Source organism: Salvelinus sp. IW2-2015, linkage group LG36 (genome assembly GCF_002910315.2).
Source record: "Salvelinus sp. IW2-2015 linkage group LG36, ASM291031v2, whole genome shotgun sequence".
Classification (NCBI taxonomy): domain Eukaryota; kingdom Metazoa; phylum Chordata; class Actinopteri; order Salmoniformes; family Salmonidae; genus Salvelinus; species Salvelinus sp. IW2-2015.
In genome coordinates this window covers 34367914-34381891 of record NC_036875.1, presented here as the reverse complement: position 1 = coordinate 34381891, position 13978 = coordinate 34367914, and the positions used below count along the sequence as shown (strand labels likewise).

The following is a 13978-nucleotide window of genomic DNA, read 5'->3' as shown; positions in this document are numbered from 1 at the left end:
GTGGACGTGGGTACATAACAACAGCAGTGTGGACGTGGGTTAAATAACAACAAGAACTGTGTTGGTGTGATAGGCTATTGGCTTTGATGGCCAATGGCTACTTGCGGGATGGAGTAATGGGTATGTAGTTTATGGGTTGATGGATATGAGTTAATGGAATTGATGGAGTAATACGCATTGAGTATGGCGTGATGAGGTGTGATTAATGGGGATGAGTTGCGTATGGCTAGAGTTAGATGGGCATGATAGGTAATGGCATATGGAGTAATCTATGATCGTGATGGAGTATTGAGTTTAATGGCGTGATTGCGTAATGGCGTGGTAATGGGGTAATGAGTTAATGGCGTGATGGAGTAATGGGGTAATGAGTTAATGGCGTGATGGGGTAATGGCGTAATGAGTTAATGGCGTAATGAGTTAATGGTGTGATGGGGTAATGGCGTAATGAGCTAATGGGGTAACGGCGTGATGGAGTAATGAGTTAATGGCGTGATGGGGTAATGGCGTAATGAGTTAATGGGGTGATGGCAAAATGAGTTAATGGCGTGATGGAGTAATGGCATAATGAGTTCATGGCGTGATGGAGTAATGAGTTAATGGCGTGATGGGGCAATGGAATGATAGATACCTGACTCTTTCCCTCCATGATCTCCTTGAGTCTTTTCAAAGCAGTGCGGAGCTGAACAGCCGTACGGGGGTCGTGAGTGCTCAGGGGGGTTTCTGGTTTCCTACAGTCCTCTAGGAGCACACATGGTGCAAACATTCAGCATACACTTCATAAAACACACTTCACCTAACCATTCAAGTCACGCAAATGCTCCCTTTTCATGCAAATAAAATGCAGAAAGGAGGGAGACAGAGAGCACCTTTTTATACCTCTCTGAAGAGACTGTAGGCTACAGCCCAATATGGGCTTGGAAATGTACAATAAAATGTCTACAAGGATTTGCTTTTGATAATGGCAGGTTAGTTTAAAAAGGACTGCACAACGGCACAACAGAAGCTTACCGGTATATCAGTTCCCATAAACTAGGCTCTAGTGAACAATTATGGTTCATATGAATACAATTAAAACAGATATCGCAATTAAGTAAGACACATAAAAGGGAGCATGTTAGTTCTTATATCATTATGCAAAAACACACAACTTTTGTTGGCAACAAAACAACACGAGAAGGCACTTCATCGATACATGCCAAAATATAGTTCAATCAACCAAACACACCAAAACCACTCAGGTGCTTGGGTTAGCCGCCCACTCTGAAACCAGGTTGTTAAAACCAGGTGCTTGGGTTAGCCTCCCACTCTGAAATCAGGTTGTTAAAACCAGGTGCTTGGGTTAGCCTCCCACTCTGAAACCAGGTTGTTAAAATCAGGTGCMWGGGRMAGCCMCCCACMCTGAAARCAGGTTGTTAAAARCAGGTGCTTGSGTTAGCCTCCCACTCTGAAACCAGGTTGTTAAAATCAGGTGCTTGGGTTAGCCTCCCACTCTGAAACCAGGTTGTTAAAATCAGGTGCAAAACCATTTTGGAGATCTTATCGAACACACAGTATAGAAGGCCCTCACCCTGACCCGGCCATAATGGCCAGTCCCCTGCAAAAAGAAAAGCGTTTTGAATGGATGTCAGGCTACTCACATCGTACATTCTTCTTCACGCCTCTCTATGTAAAACTAATGTCAATGTCAAGAATATCTATCCTTCACAGCTATAAGAATATCTATCCTTCACAGCTATAAGAATATCTATCCTTCACAGCTATAAGAATATCTATCCTTCACAGCTATAAGAATATCTATCCTTCACAGCTATAAGAATATCTATCCTTCACAGCTATACAAAACAACTGTGGGGGAAAAAAGAGGTAGTCCCAACACACAGTCCATCCTCTCCTCTAAATGTGACTAGTGGTCACCTCTTAGGTGTAATTACGACTAGTCAAATCAATTTGTTAAGGGTGAAACTGATACTTTCACCATCATTGTCAGGTCAGAGATCATGCAATCACTCAAAATGTAAACAAATGTAAACGTTTTAAAGAACCACTGTTGGAAGAGGATAGGTTGGCTTACGACTGCAGCACTGGACATACAGTGTATGTGTCCCTCCTGTGGCCCTAGTATGAGTAAGAATGTGTGTGTGTTACCTGAGGCGGTGGATGTTCTACGGAGCAGGTTGGGGTGTTGTTTCCTATGGGTCCCAGAGCCGTGGATGGAGTGTGCTGGGCTGGTCCAGCTCCTACGCTCCCCAGTGGTTGACGTCAAAGCCACATCCGGTTTCTCTGTCACCGAGGGCGGCCGCCCCTCCTCTGTACACACAGACCAATCACAACGGGTCATTTAAGGTCAATAAAGCTAATTGAAACACCATCACACCTGATGACAAAGCTGTATACTTTAGTATGACATTTGGAGTCTTTATAAAATGCCATACTACAAACATGACAATGCTTTATACGTCTGTAGTACATTCTTATGCAAAAACAACCTTTGTTGTGTTAAGTCGGTACTCCTATTTTAGCAATACAAAGGTCACTTTAAATAAGAGGAATATTTTAGTGTTTAAAAAAAATATTACAAATTACATTTAACCTTTTTTTAACTAGGCAAGTCAGTTAAGATCAAATTCTTATTTACAATGATGTGCCTACACCGGCGAAATCCGGACGATGCTGGGCCAATTGTGCGCCGCCCGGTGGGACTCCCAATCACGGCCGGTTGTGATACATCCTGGATTTGAACCAGGGTGTCTGTAATGACGTCTCTAGCACTGAGATGCAGTGCCTTAGATTGCTGCGCCACTCGGGAGTATGTTGTGTCTAACAAGAGGAGCGAAACACGGCTACTGTATACATTGCTGTTGTTGTCAAGGACATGCTCTCTCTTCTAATCCAATTAGAATTGAATCGTAAATTATCTTACAATAACTGAGGAATTTAAAGAATATGAATACTGTGCATAGAATATTTGGTCCTGCTATATTTGAAGTGCATCTTATGAAGGCTTCAATACCACTGCATACATGGGTCACAAATCATCTATTACTGTATTTCATGCCATATAAAAGATGAACAAATGTGAACAAATAAATTAATGGTTATGTCACATTATGAATCTTTATAGAGCATGATATAAGATTATAGATGATTTGTGAAGCATATATGTAGTGCTTATGAAGCCTATATGAATTTTTTATGAAGCCTTCATAAGTTGCACTTCAAATACAGCAGGACCGAATATTTTAATGCTCCAAGCTCTGGTATGTGAGCAGAGCTCTGTTGCCTTGGTGAGGGGCCTGCCAGTGAGGACGGGGCCTGAAGAGAGGGAGACACATGATGGCCCATGTGGTTGAAAGGCCACCTCCTGGCACCTAGACAACATTCTATCACATTACCTCACAGGACATGGGTTCTGATCTGGGCTGCATTCCGTTCCATTCTGCTTCCTCAAACTAATTCTGACTGTAAACCAGGCTGGTAGTCAAGGCTACAGAAGTAACTTTCCATGCATTCTAGGGGACAGTACAGGAGTCTTGACTGTATAGTACTGCAAATTATAGGCTGCTATAGGCTACTCCACAGAATGAGAAATAACAAGAAGAGCAGTGTGACAAAACAACATTAAGCTTTTAATAAACTTCCTTGTGGGTAATAGAGAATGTGCTGGACTCTGACTCAGTCACTTTGTCTTCTCTTCATCGTAATGCATAGGCTTACTAGAAGATGAACATTTCAAAAGACTGTCAAGTCAACCATCTCAAAACAATCTGTGTGTGTGTGACCTTGGTAAATGACCTTTATTGAAGCGGAACAGGTTGACAAAGGAGCTGTAGGCTGATCGGAGCGGAGGCTCATCCTGCTCTGGAGTCAGGGGTTTGAAGTGTGTCAGGTGAGATGGGCTGCCAGGGGAGATGGGAGGCTTCACACTGCAATCCAGCGTAGAGGGCGAGGATTTGTCCTCAGCCTCCATGTCACTGCTCCTGTTGGAAAGACAAATTATCTCTTGGTGAGACTAGAACACTGGTCACGTCATGGTGATCCTCTGCTTGATCGTGTGATAACAACTAGGCCTAAACAGTGCCATTGCCTACTTGACTTCTTATTTTTATTTAAACCTTTATTTAACTAGGCAAGTCAGTTAAGAACACATTCTTACTTACAATGACGGCCTGCAAAAGGCCTCCTGCGGGGACGGGGGCTATATATATATATATACAGTGGGGAGAACAAGTATTTGATACACTGCCAATTTTGCAGGTTTTCCTACTTACAAAGCATGTAGAGGTCTGTAATTTTTATCATAGGTACACTTCAACTGTGATAGGAACACTTCAACTGGATTTTTTAAAACAAAAATCCAGAAAATCACATTGTATGATTTTTAAGTAATTAATTAGCATTTTATTGCATGACATAAGTATTTGCTCACCTACCAACCAGTAAGAATTCCGGCTCTCACAGACCTGGTAGTTTTTCTTTAAGAAGCCCTCCTGTTCTCCACTCATTACCTGTATTAACTACACCTGTTTGAACTCGTTACCTGTATAAAAGACACCTGTCCACACAATCAATCAAACAGACTCCAACCTCTCCACAATGGCCAAGACCAGAGAGCTGTGTAAGGACATCAGGGCTAAAATTGTAGACCTGCACAAGGCTGAGATGGGCTACAGGACAATAGGCAAGCAGCTTGGTGAGAAGGCAACAACTGTTGGCGTAATTATTAGAAAATGGAAGAAGTTCAAAGATGACAGTCAATCACCCTCGTCTGGGGCTCCATGCAAGATCTCACCTCGTGGGGCATCAATGATCATGAGGAAGGTGAGGGTCAGCCCAGACACTAACACGGCAGGACTGGTCAATGACCTGAAAAGAGCTGGGACCACAGTCTCAAGAAAACCATTAGTAACACACTACGCCGTCATGGATTAAAATCCTGCAGGCACGCAAGGTCCCCCTGCTCAAGCCAGCGCATGTCCAGGCCCGTCTGAAGTTTGCCATGACCATTCTGGATGATCCAGGAGGGAATGGGAGAAGGTCATGTGGTCTGATGAGACAAAAATAGAGCTTTTTGGTCTAAACTCTACTCGCCGTGTTTGGAGGAAGAAGAAGATGAGTACAACCCCAAGAACACCATCCCAACGTGAAGCATGGAGGTGGAAACATCATTCTTTGGGGATGCTTTTTCTGCAAAGGGGACAGGACAACTGCACCGTATTGAGGGGAGGATGGATGGGGCCATGTATCGCGAGATCTTGGCCAACAACCTCCTTCCTCACTAAGAGCATTGAAGATGGGTCGTGGCTGGGTCTTCCAGCATGACAACGACCGAAACCACAGCCAGGGCAACTAAGGAGTGGCTCCGTAAGAAGCATCTCAGGTCCTGGAGTGGCCTAGCCAGTCTCCAGACCTGAACCCAATAGAAAATCTTTGGAGGGAGCTGAAAGTCCGTATTGCCCAGCGACAGCCCCGAAACCTGAAGGATCTGGAGAAGGTCTGTTCTGTATGGAGGAGTGGGACAAAATCCCTGCTGCAGTGTGTGCAAACCTGGTCAAGAACTACAGGAAACGTATGATCTCTGTAATTGCAAACAAAGGTTTCTGTACCAAATATTAAGTTCTGTTTTTCTGATGTATCAAATACTTATGTCATGCAATAAAATGCAAATGAATGACTTAAAAATCATACAATGTAATTTTCTGGATTTTTGTTTTAGATTCCGTCTCTCACAGTTGAAGTGTACCTATGATAAAAATTACAGACCTCTACATGCTTTGTAAGTAGGAAAACATGCAAAATCGGCAGTGTATCAAATACTTGTTCTCCCCACTGTATATGACAAAACACACATCACGACAAGGCTACAATTTCATTGATATTCAAACCATTACTTTTGATCAAGGTTTTACCTGTGGTTTGTTCTAAATAAGTCTTGTCCTCGGTAGTTTAACTGGGCTGTGAGTTGTTCGTTTGAAGCTGATACCGCAGCTATTTAGCGTACAGTTCCTCTGTTTCTCCTTTCAGACACTTATCATCATACCCATTCAAGTCCTTTTCTTGTGAACCAACCTCATTAACAGAACAACTGTTCTCACTATTCCCCATGAAATTATGTTCCATCTTCCAGGGCAGTGAAACAACTTCACCACTTATGCTCGACTTCAATTGGATCTGTCACAGCAACAGCATATTATGCATAAACTTTGTTTATAAACTACAGTACTCAAAAACATTGATTTTATTTGACCATGGAAAATAAGCTACTGCAAATATACAGCAATGCTGGTTTGATCGAATTACACCTATAGCTTACTAGGTAGAACATAATACTAAGGAACTGACTGAGTGCAAAACAGCCCAGAGCAGTAGTGGTTGTGTTGTGAACCGCATGTTTCTCTGGCTTACCCTCACAGGAGGCACATGATTCTTCTCACTCTCTCCCTACTTTGTAACAGAGCAAACAGGAAGGAAGGCAGAGGCATTAGCCTATAAGCAGAAAGGGAATAAAGTGGGAGAGAATAGAATTTATTCGATTTTTGCTGAGCTTTTGACAGTTCTAGAGCTTGGTTCTAAGGTTCTATCTGCAAAAAGGTGATTCCGAGATAACTGGCTTTAAAGATCCAAATCCTCATTGTTTTGAACTTAACAACATGAATTGGGGTATTTAGAGTACTATAAAAGTAGAGAACATTCAACTGAACAAGGCTATCAGTAACTACATTTGAACAAAAATGCAGATAGAACCTGTCTAGTTAAATAAAAAGCTCTTGAATTGTTGACTTGAGAGTAGTCCTTACAGTCCTTGCAAACAGTAGCATTGATGGACAAGAGTACAACTGCAGGCGACCTACCACGATCCACAAATGCAAACCAACACCAGCTTATATCTGGTTGAGTATAAATACAGTACAACATGGTTATTTCTGTATATTGTCAAAGTCAAAACTAGTCATCCAATGTATATTTCTCTCTTCAAATAATGGTGTGCAAAGGCAAGAACAAGTGATTTCGACTAGCCTACTTAGTTGATCATCTGTCCTATTCAAGTTAAGTCAACAACAAGCATCAACTACCACTGAGCTGAGGAACGTATCACTGCATAAATTCAGAACATGCAAATTAGACAAAAAATACTGTTTGATAAAAACAACGGAATTTCTACTTGCAATAAATGTAGTATCTGACTTTTGCTGTTTTCGTCATCAAACGAAGATAAACTGTTGCTCTTAACAGCAGTAAGAGAAGTAGCTAACGTTACCACTTGTGGAGGGATGGACCGGAGGAAAATGACAACCTCACCAGTATGTTTTCCACCATGTCATGTGACCACTAACGTTAGCCCTATAATGACAGCTGAGAAAGCTAATGCCGCGTTCACGTGCTAGTCAGAACTAGGATACTCTGAAATGTCCGACTTGATACCTGGTTGTAGTTATACACAAGCCACGTTCAACCTCACACTGCTTCAGCTTAGGAGGCAACTATGATAATGTGTGTAAACTAGCTACATAGCCATACTGTTAGTGTATTTCTAATACTGTTAGCTAACTGACTATTGTTAAAAGTAACGTTAACACCTGTGGTAACAACTAACTAACGTTTGTTATCATTGCCATGCAAGAAGACAAACATAAATAAACTCACCAATAACCACTGCAAAGAAGTACCATGCAGATAAAAATATATGAACTTAATTACTCAGATAGCTACAGTAGTAGCCGAACAGACTCTAAAGCTTGCCCAAGAATGTTAGCGTCTATGGATGGGGTACTGTAAATCTAGCTAGCTGGCTTTCTGATTACATGTGCGTGGCGAATCAGTGCGCTAGCTAGCGAGATAGTAGGCCCACTGAAGTTAGATAAATGAAGGAGGAGTGAACGCTCATAACTGAATTTCCACAAAATAACACAAATTACCTGTGTGTTGGACTCCTTGTACATCCCTGTATGAATACAGTTAATTAGGTAATTTCCTGCGAAGTGGAGTAGCTACCCTATCTTTCCAAAAGCACAGTGACCCCCGAGCCAGACAGGACAAGTCGAGAGTCGATTGAACTGTTGTGATCACGAGACAAGGCTGCGCCCACTTCTTCTTCTTTGTTGGGTTTTACGGCAGAATGAAAATAACAGATCCCAAAATACAAAAATGATGTGGATAAAAATACTCAAATTATACTGACTACCACGTTGTCACTCAACATGCTCCTTGCCTCTATGGTTAAAATCAATAATCCATGTCTGATCCCTAGACAGGCTCAGGAGCCTGGGAGAGCGGCAAATCATCCCTGGCTATCCCTACTGCCTCTGATCTGGCGGAATCACTAAACACAAATTATTCGTTTGTAAATTATATCTGAGTGTTGGAGTGTGCCCCTGACTATCCGTAAATAAATACAAAACAAGAAAATTGTGCGGTCTGGTTTAATTAATATAAGCAATTTGAAATGATTTATACTTAAGTATATTTTTGCAATTACATTTACTTTTGATACTTTTACTCAAGTAGTATTTTACTGGGTGACTTTCACTTTTACTTGAGTCATTTTTTAAAACTCAAATATGACAATCGGGTACTTTTCCACCACTGGCTGTGAATTCCTGAAACCCCAGATACTTTCCTGCGGCAGCCACAATCATTTCCAATTTCTTTGACTTCTATACTATTTGAGCCGTGCAGTTTATCACAGTTGAAATGAACCCCACAAAAAATCCACTTTCTCTTAGTTGACAAACATTCACAATGGACTGTGGTGCATCCACAACCATCTCTTCAACACTCGTTTCACTTTCTCAATTCTAACGACTTCATCAATTCACATCAATATTATTTCAAGCACTTTCAGAAAACATTGACATTAGTGTGGAAACTTTAGTACAGATGAGTTTGTTACTGGTGGAACATCGTTAGCTCCCTTTAATTGTGAAATAAATTATTTTATTCAGAGCATAGCTTGAGTTAAGGCAAATATAACCAACCTGAGCTTGGCTATTCTGTTGTTGTAGGCCAGGAGCCAGGAGCGCACAGAGTCCATATCTATAACAGCTGTCTCTCAATTGACTTCAAAGAGTGAATGAATTCTAAACAATAACTCTTCCGGTCAGTCCTTCTATTATCCAACCGTGAGACATCGCAACCTTATGCTATGTGACTGTCACGTGAACTCAGTTCATAGTCATCCTTGACTGCCTCAAAGGAAATTAGTCATATGGGTTAATGATTCAGTGCTTTCAACTATTGACTGTTGAGTGGTTTGTACTTATTCTTTATAGTATACAGTCTATGGGCCCATTACCAAACACAACAGGTGAGTATAGATGGGCTGCATATACAAAGACCAAACCTTTTTTGACAAATTTTAAACATAGTGGAAAGCATGATTATTTTATTAATTATACAGTCTATCATTGTACACAAGTAACAGTATGATGTGTTTTATTGTGTATAAAAGGGGAATGCATAAACTGCGCAATGCACACACTATTTGCAGACTCAAGCACAACCAGCTGGTGGGTTAGAGAGGGACTCTGAGCCCATCACTTTGAATAAGACATAGTGTGATCTAAATTTGGCTCATAAACAGGTCACTTATTTAGAGGTGCTCTTCGTAACAGTATCAATCTATTTTATCACAGACTTCAGTACTAGTTTATGACATACAATCATGGTCGTTGTTGACAAGTGAACTTCATATATCCTTTTACAGATTCTCATCTAGAAAGGCCTCCAATGCAAAACTTTGGATCACTTGGAAAGGGCTGTGGACCTCTGCTTTGATGAAAGGGCTGTGGACCTCTGCCCTGATGAAAGGGCTGTGGACCTCTGCTCTGATGAAAGGGCTGTGGACCTCTGCTCTGATGAAAGGGCTGNAAAGGGCTGTGGACCTCTGCTCTGATGAAAGGGCTGTGGACCTCTGCTCTGATGAAAGGGCTGTGGACCTCTGCCCTGATGAAAGGGCTGTGGACTTCTGCTCTGATGAAAGGGCTGTGGACCTCTGCTCTGATGAAAGGGCTGTGGACCTCTGCTCTGATGAAAATGTAAGTCGTCTTTCCGCATTAAGGGAAAGGGAAAGAGGGATACCTAGTCCGTTGTACAACTGAATGCCTTCATCTGAAATGTGTCACGGCTCCTCCTCTGCAGTGGAGGGGCGGTTCCTCCTGCAGGCAGAGGAGGGTCGTTAGTGATTGGAGTCACCTGGGCTCTAAGTATTTAAACTGTCACTAATCACTCCTCTCTCTCTGCTCCTCCAGGTATGCTCATGATTTGTTTGTTCCTTTGTAGTTTTGCATAGTTTTCACTCAGTCATGTTCACACACACATATTCACGCATCCATGCACTTTACATTATGATACTTCCACACCTCATTCCTTTTTCTTAGTTTAAGTTAATAGTTTGTTGTAGAATAAAGAACACTTTTAATTGGCCTATACCTGTTGTTCGTGTCCCCTCATTTTTGTCACAGGCTATGAGCCGGCTTGTGACAAGTGGGGGGGTCATCCGGGTAAAGTTTTTGCTAAAGTTAAATCAGCAATTCTGAAGGTCTACGAGCTTGTGCCAGAGGCATATCGTCAACGTTTTCGTTACAGGAAAAAGTTAGATGATTTAACTTTAGCAAAAACTTTACTGTCAGCTACACTCAGTGCTGCAAAAGCCTCACGTGCTTTACCTGTAAGTACACATTGCAACAACATAGTCATGTCCAAATCTGACCAAGCTCTAGCTTCCGCAATACGCTCAAATAAAGTAAAGTATGTGTCTGGATCTGACTCATCAAATTTAGGCAACAAACAAAGATTCTGTGAAACATCAAACTGTGGTAGTCTTTCCGGTCTATTAGCATTTCTCCATCGCTCTATCTCTAACTGCATTTGCAACAGTTCCCTCTGCTGCTCAAAAGTTAATGAAGGGCTAGACTGAAAACTTGCATACTGACCACCAAAAACACCCATTTCCCTAAGACCCTGCTTTAAGCTAGTTTTAACAGTCTCTTTAATTTTTTTATCAACAATCTCAATCTGATAATGTTCAGCAATTTCAAMTAACTGCTCCTTAGTACACAACTCTAAGGCTACCTCTGAAGGAGCTTGAACAAAACTACTCAAAATGGAAGACATTTTCCTCAACCAATACAACTATTACAAATGCTCCAAAAAAACACAACTCACCTGCTGTCAGTCTGGGTTCAAGGACAGGAGCCACACCCCACTATCCTCCAAAAGCAACTAACTAACTGGCCCTGGTCTTCGTGCAGTCACATGTGGTGGGGTTTTATGCACACAAAACCATTGGAGTGGAAAAGACAACCAGAAACTGGCGGCCCTCCCATAACCACGGAGGTGCTCCCGAGCCGATGTAGGGAAAAAGGGAAAGGGATGCTCTACCCACGTTCACTGCCACCTAAAACAAAAACACCACAAGCCTCCTATTGACACTCGCTGATAAGCCTGAACAGGAGAGGACTCCCACCTGAACAAAACCCAGAAAAACACAGAGTGAATTGCTTAGCTACCAAGCTAACTGAACCAAAAGAACACATGGCTCTCTTCAACAAAATTGGCCCAACCAAAACATCCCCTCAAATAAAACATTTTGGCAATCTGAACTAAACTAACCCAAGTTAACTACTATCCCGGATGAGCCCCCACTTGTCACAAGCCGGCTCATAGCCTGTGACAAAAATGAGGGGACACGAACAACAGGTATAGGCCAATTAAAAGGTTTTTTATTCTACAACAAACTATTAACTTAAACTAAGAAAAAGGAATGAGGTGTGGCAGTATCATAATGTAAGGTGTATGTAAAGTGCATGGATGCATGAACATGACTGAGTGAAAACTATGCAAAACTACAAAGGAACAAACAAATCATGAGCATACCTGGAGGAGCAGAGAGAGAAGTGATTAGTGACAGTTTAAATACTTAGAGCCCAAGTGACTCCAATCACTAACGACCCTCCTCTGCCTGCAGGAGGAACCGCCCCTCCACTGCAGAGGAGGAGCCGTGACAAATGTGTCTTCCGCATTTAACCCAACCCCTCTGAATCCCAACCCCTCTGAGGTGCAGGGGTCTACTTAATCAACATCCACGTCTGGTTATTGACAATTTTAAGAACTCAAATGTATTATTATCTTACAGACAGCATGAATAAGATGGAGCAGCCGGTGGACAATACTTTGAAATCATCCCAAAAGAGAACATCCCAACAGTTCAGTAGCCTAAACGATGAGTGGTCAAGTATTTATTTCAACACTGGACTTGACTCTATCCCAGCAGTCTTGCCCTCCGTTGTCTCCACAACTAATAATCTACAGCCCTCCGGTGCTGATAAAGTTTTGGATCATCCAAACAGCTTAAAGATGGAGACCACATTGGAGCTTGCAAAGAAGACCACTATTGGAGAAGCTGAGAAGGCCACCATCAACAATGACACAGAGATGGAGATAGCTACTGGGGACAACACTGCTGAAATTGTCACAGTGGAGACAAAGCCCAAGAAAACTGATAGGCCGAAAGAGCTGAAGACAAAAATCCCTTGTCTATTAGCAAAGGTTGGAAATAAGAATGGTGGCCGTGTTGGTGAGAATCTAGAGGTGAAGATGCAACGTCTTCCACAACGCCACAACACATGGACAACCCTACAGGGGAGGATGTAGAACACAGAGAAGAGGGTGTCATAAAGAACTCAGCCAGAGAGACAGAACCGCTTGCTGCCTGCAGAAGGACTCATGTCTCCTCGCGCATCACCAAACAAAGAAAACCCATCAGAGAATCCCATAAAACAACACAAAAACGTTACAAAAACTTTTGACCCAAGAACAACTTTTGTAGTACCTCTCCAATCCAAATCCCATCGTAGTGTCTCACCTGACCCATTTGATGATTACTTTTTCGATTATCCTGAAGCTCAGAACTCTGTTTTTAAACTAGACAGGGCAAACCCATTGGTCGTAGATGCCGCAGAGGACAAGGGCACTAAAACTAAAGGTCGAAAGACTTTTGTGATATCAAATCTTATGATTTCAAATGAGCCCACATCTAGAAAGGGCAAGAAAGCATTCAGAGAAAGCAGTAAGACTAAAGCACATCCTGTCATAGTGGACCATGAATTGGATATTGAGGCAGAAGATGATGCATTCATTCTGTCTCGGTCTCTCATGGAAGAGGAGTCTCATTCTACTGAAGGGTGCACAGCCTATGTAGACATGGATGCCACCCTGCCTGAATCCGGGGTGCACATGCAGCTTTTCCAGTGCTATGAGACAGTCCACAGCCCGGAGTAGTAAGAGACCTACCACAGTGAAGGGGAACGTTTGTAGTCTCGGTGAACAGGGCAGCTCCTCCGCGAATAGTACAATATTAGACAATGCATTCAAAGCTGGGACCGAGAGATTGAAAAACAGCTTCTATCTCAAGGCCATCAGACTGTTAAATAGCCATCAGTAGCCGGCTACCACCCTATTACTCAACCCTGCACCTTAGAGGCTGCTGCCCTATATACATAGACATGGAATCCCTGGTCACTTAAATAATGGAACACTAGTCACTTGAATAATGTTTAAATACTGCTTTACTCATTTACTCATGTATATACTGTATTCTATTTTACTGTATTTTAGTCAATGCCTCTCCAACATTACTCGTCCTAATATTTATATATTTCTTAACCCATTATTTTACTTTAGAGTTGTGTGTATTGTTGTGAATTGCTAGATATTACTGCACTGTTGGAGCTAGGAATACAAGCATTTCGCTACACCCGCAATAACATTTGCTAAATATGTGTATGTGACCAATAATATTGTATTTTATTTGATGCTTGGGCAGAAAAGCAGGAGTGCACTCCTAGTACAGTGTATGACTTTGTCACTGAAGAACAAACAAACGGTCAGGGATGTAAGCATAGTGGAGCATCTCACAGACCCAGATCACTGTCTAGCTGCTGGGATGTAAGCATAGTGGAGCATCTCACAGACCCAGATCACT

The 13978-nt window shown here is 42.1% G+C and overlaps 1 protein-coding gene across 1 annotated transcript in view; it reads right to left on the bottom strand.

Annotated features, from left to right (window-relative positions):
• LOC111959250 (1-phosphatidylinositol 3-phosphate 5-kinase-like) overlaps positions 1-9084 on the bottom strand; it is a 36213-nt gene extending 27129 nt beyond the window's left edge. The window contains 4 exon segments of the mRNA XM_023980729.2: positions 629-738; positions 2146-2307; positions 3793-3977; positions 8973-9084. Coding sequence (XP_023836497.1) covers positions 629-738; positions 2146-2307; positions 3793-3977; positions 8973-9028 — 513 coding nt within the window. The 5' untranslated portion in view covers positions 9029-9084.
• Between the last annotated feature and the right edge of the window lie 4894 nt (positions 9085-13978).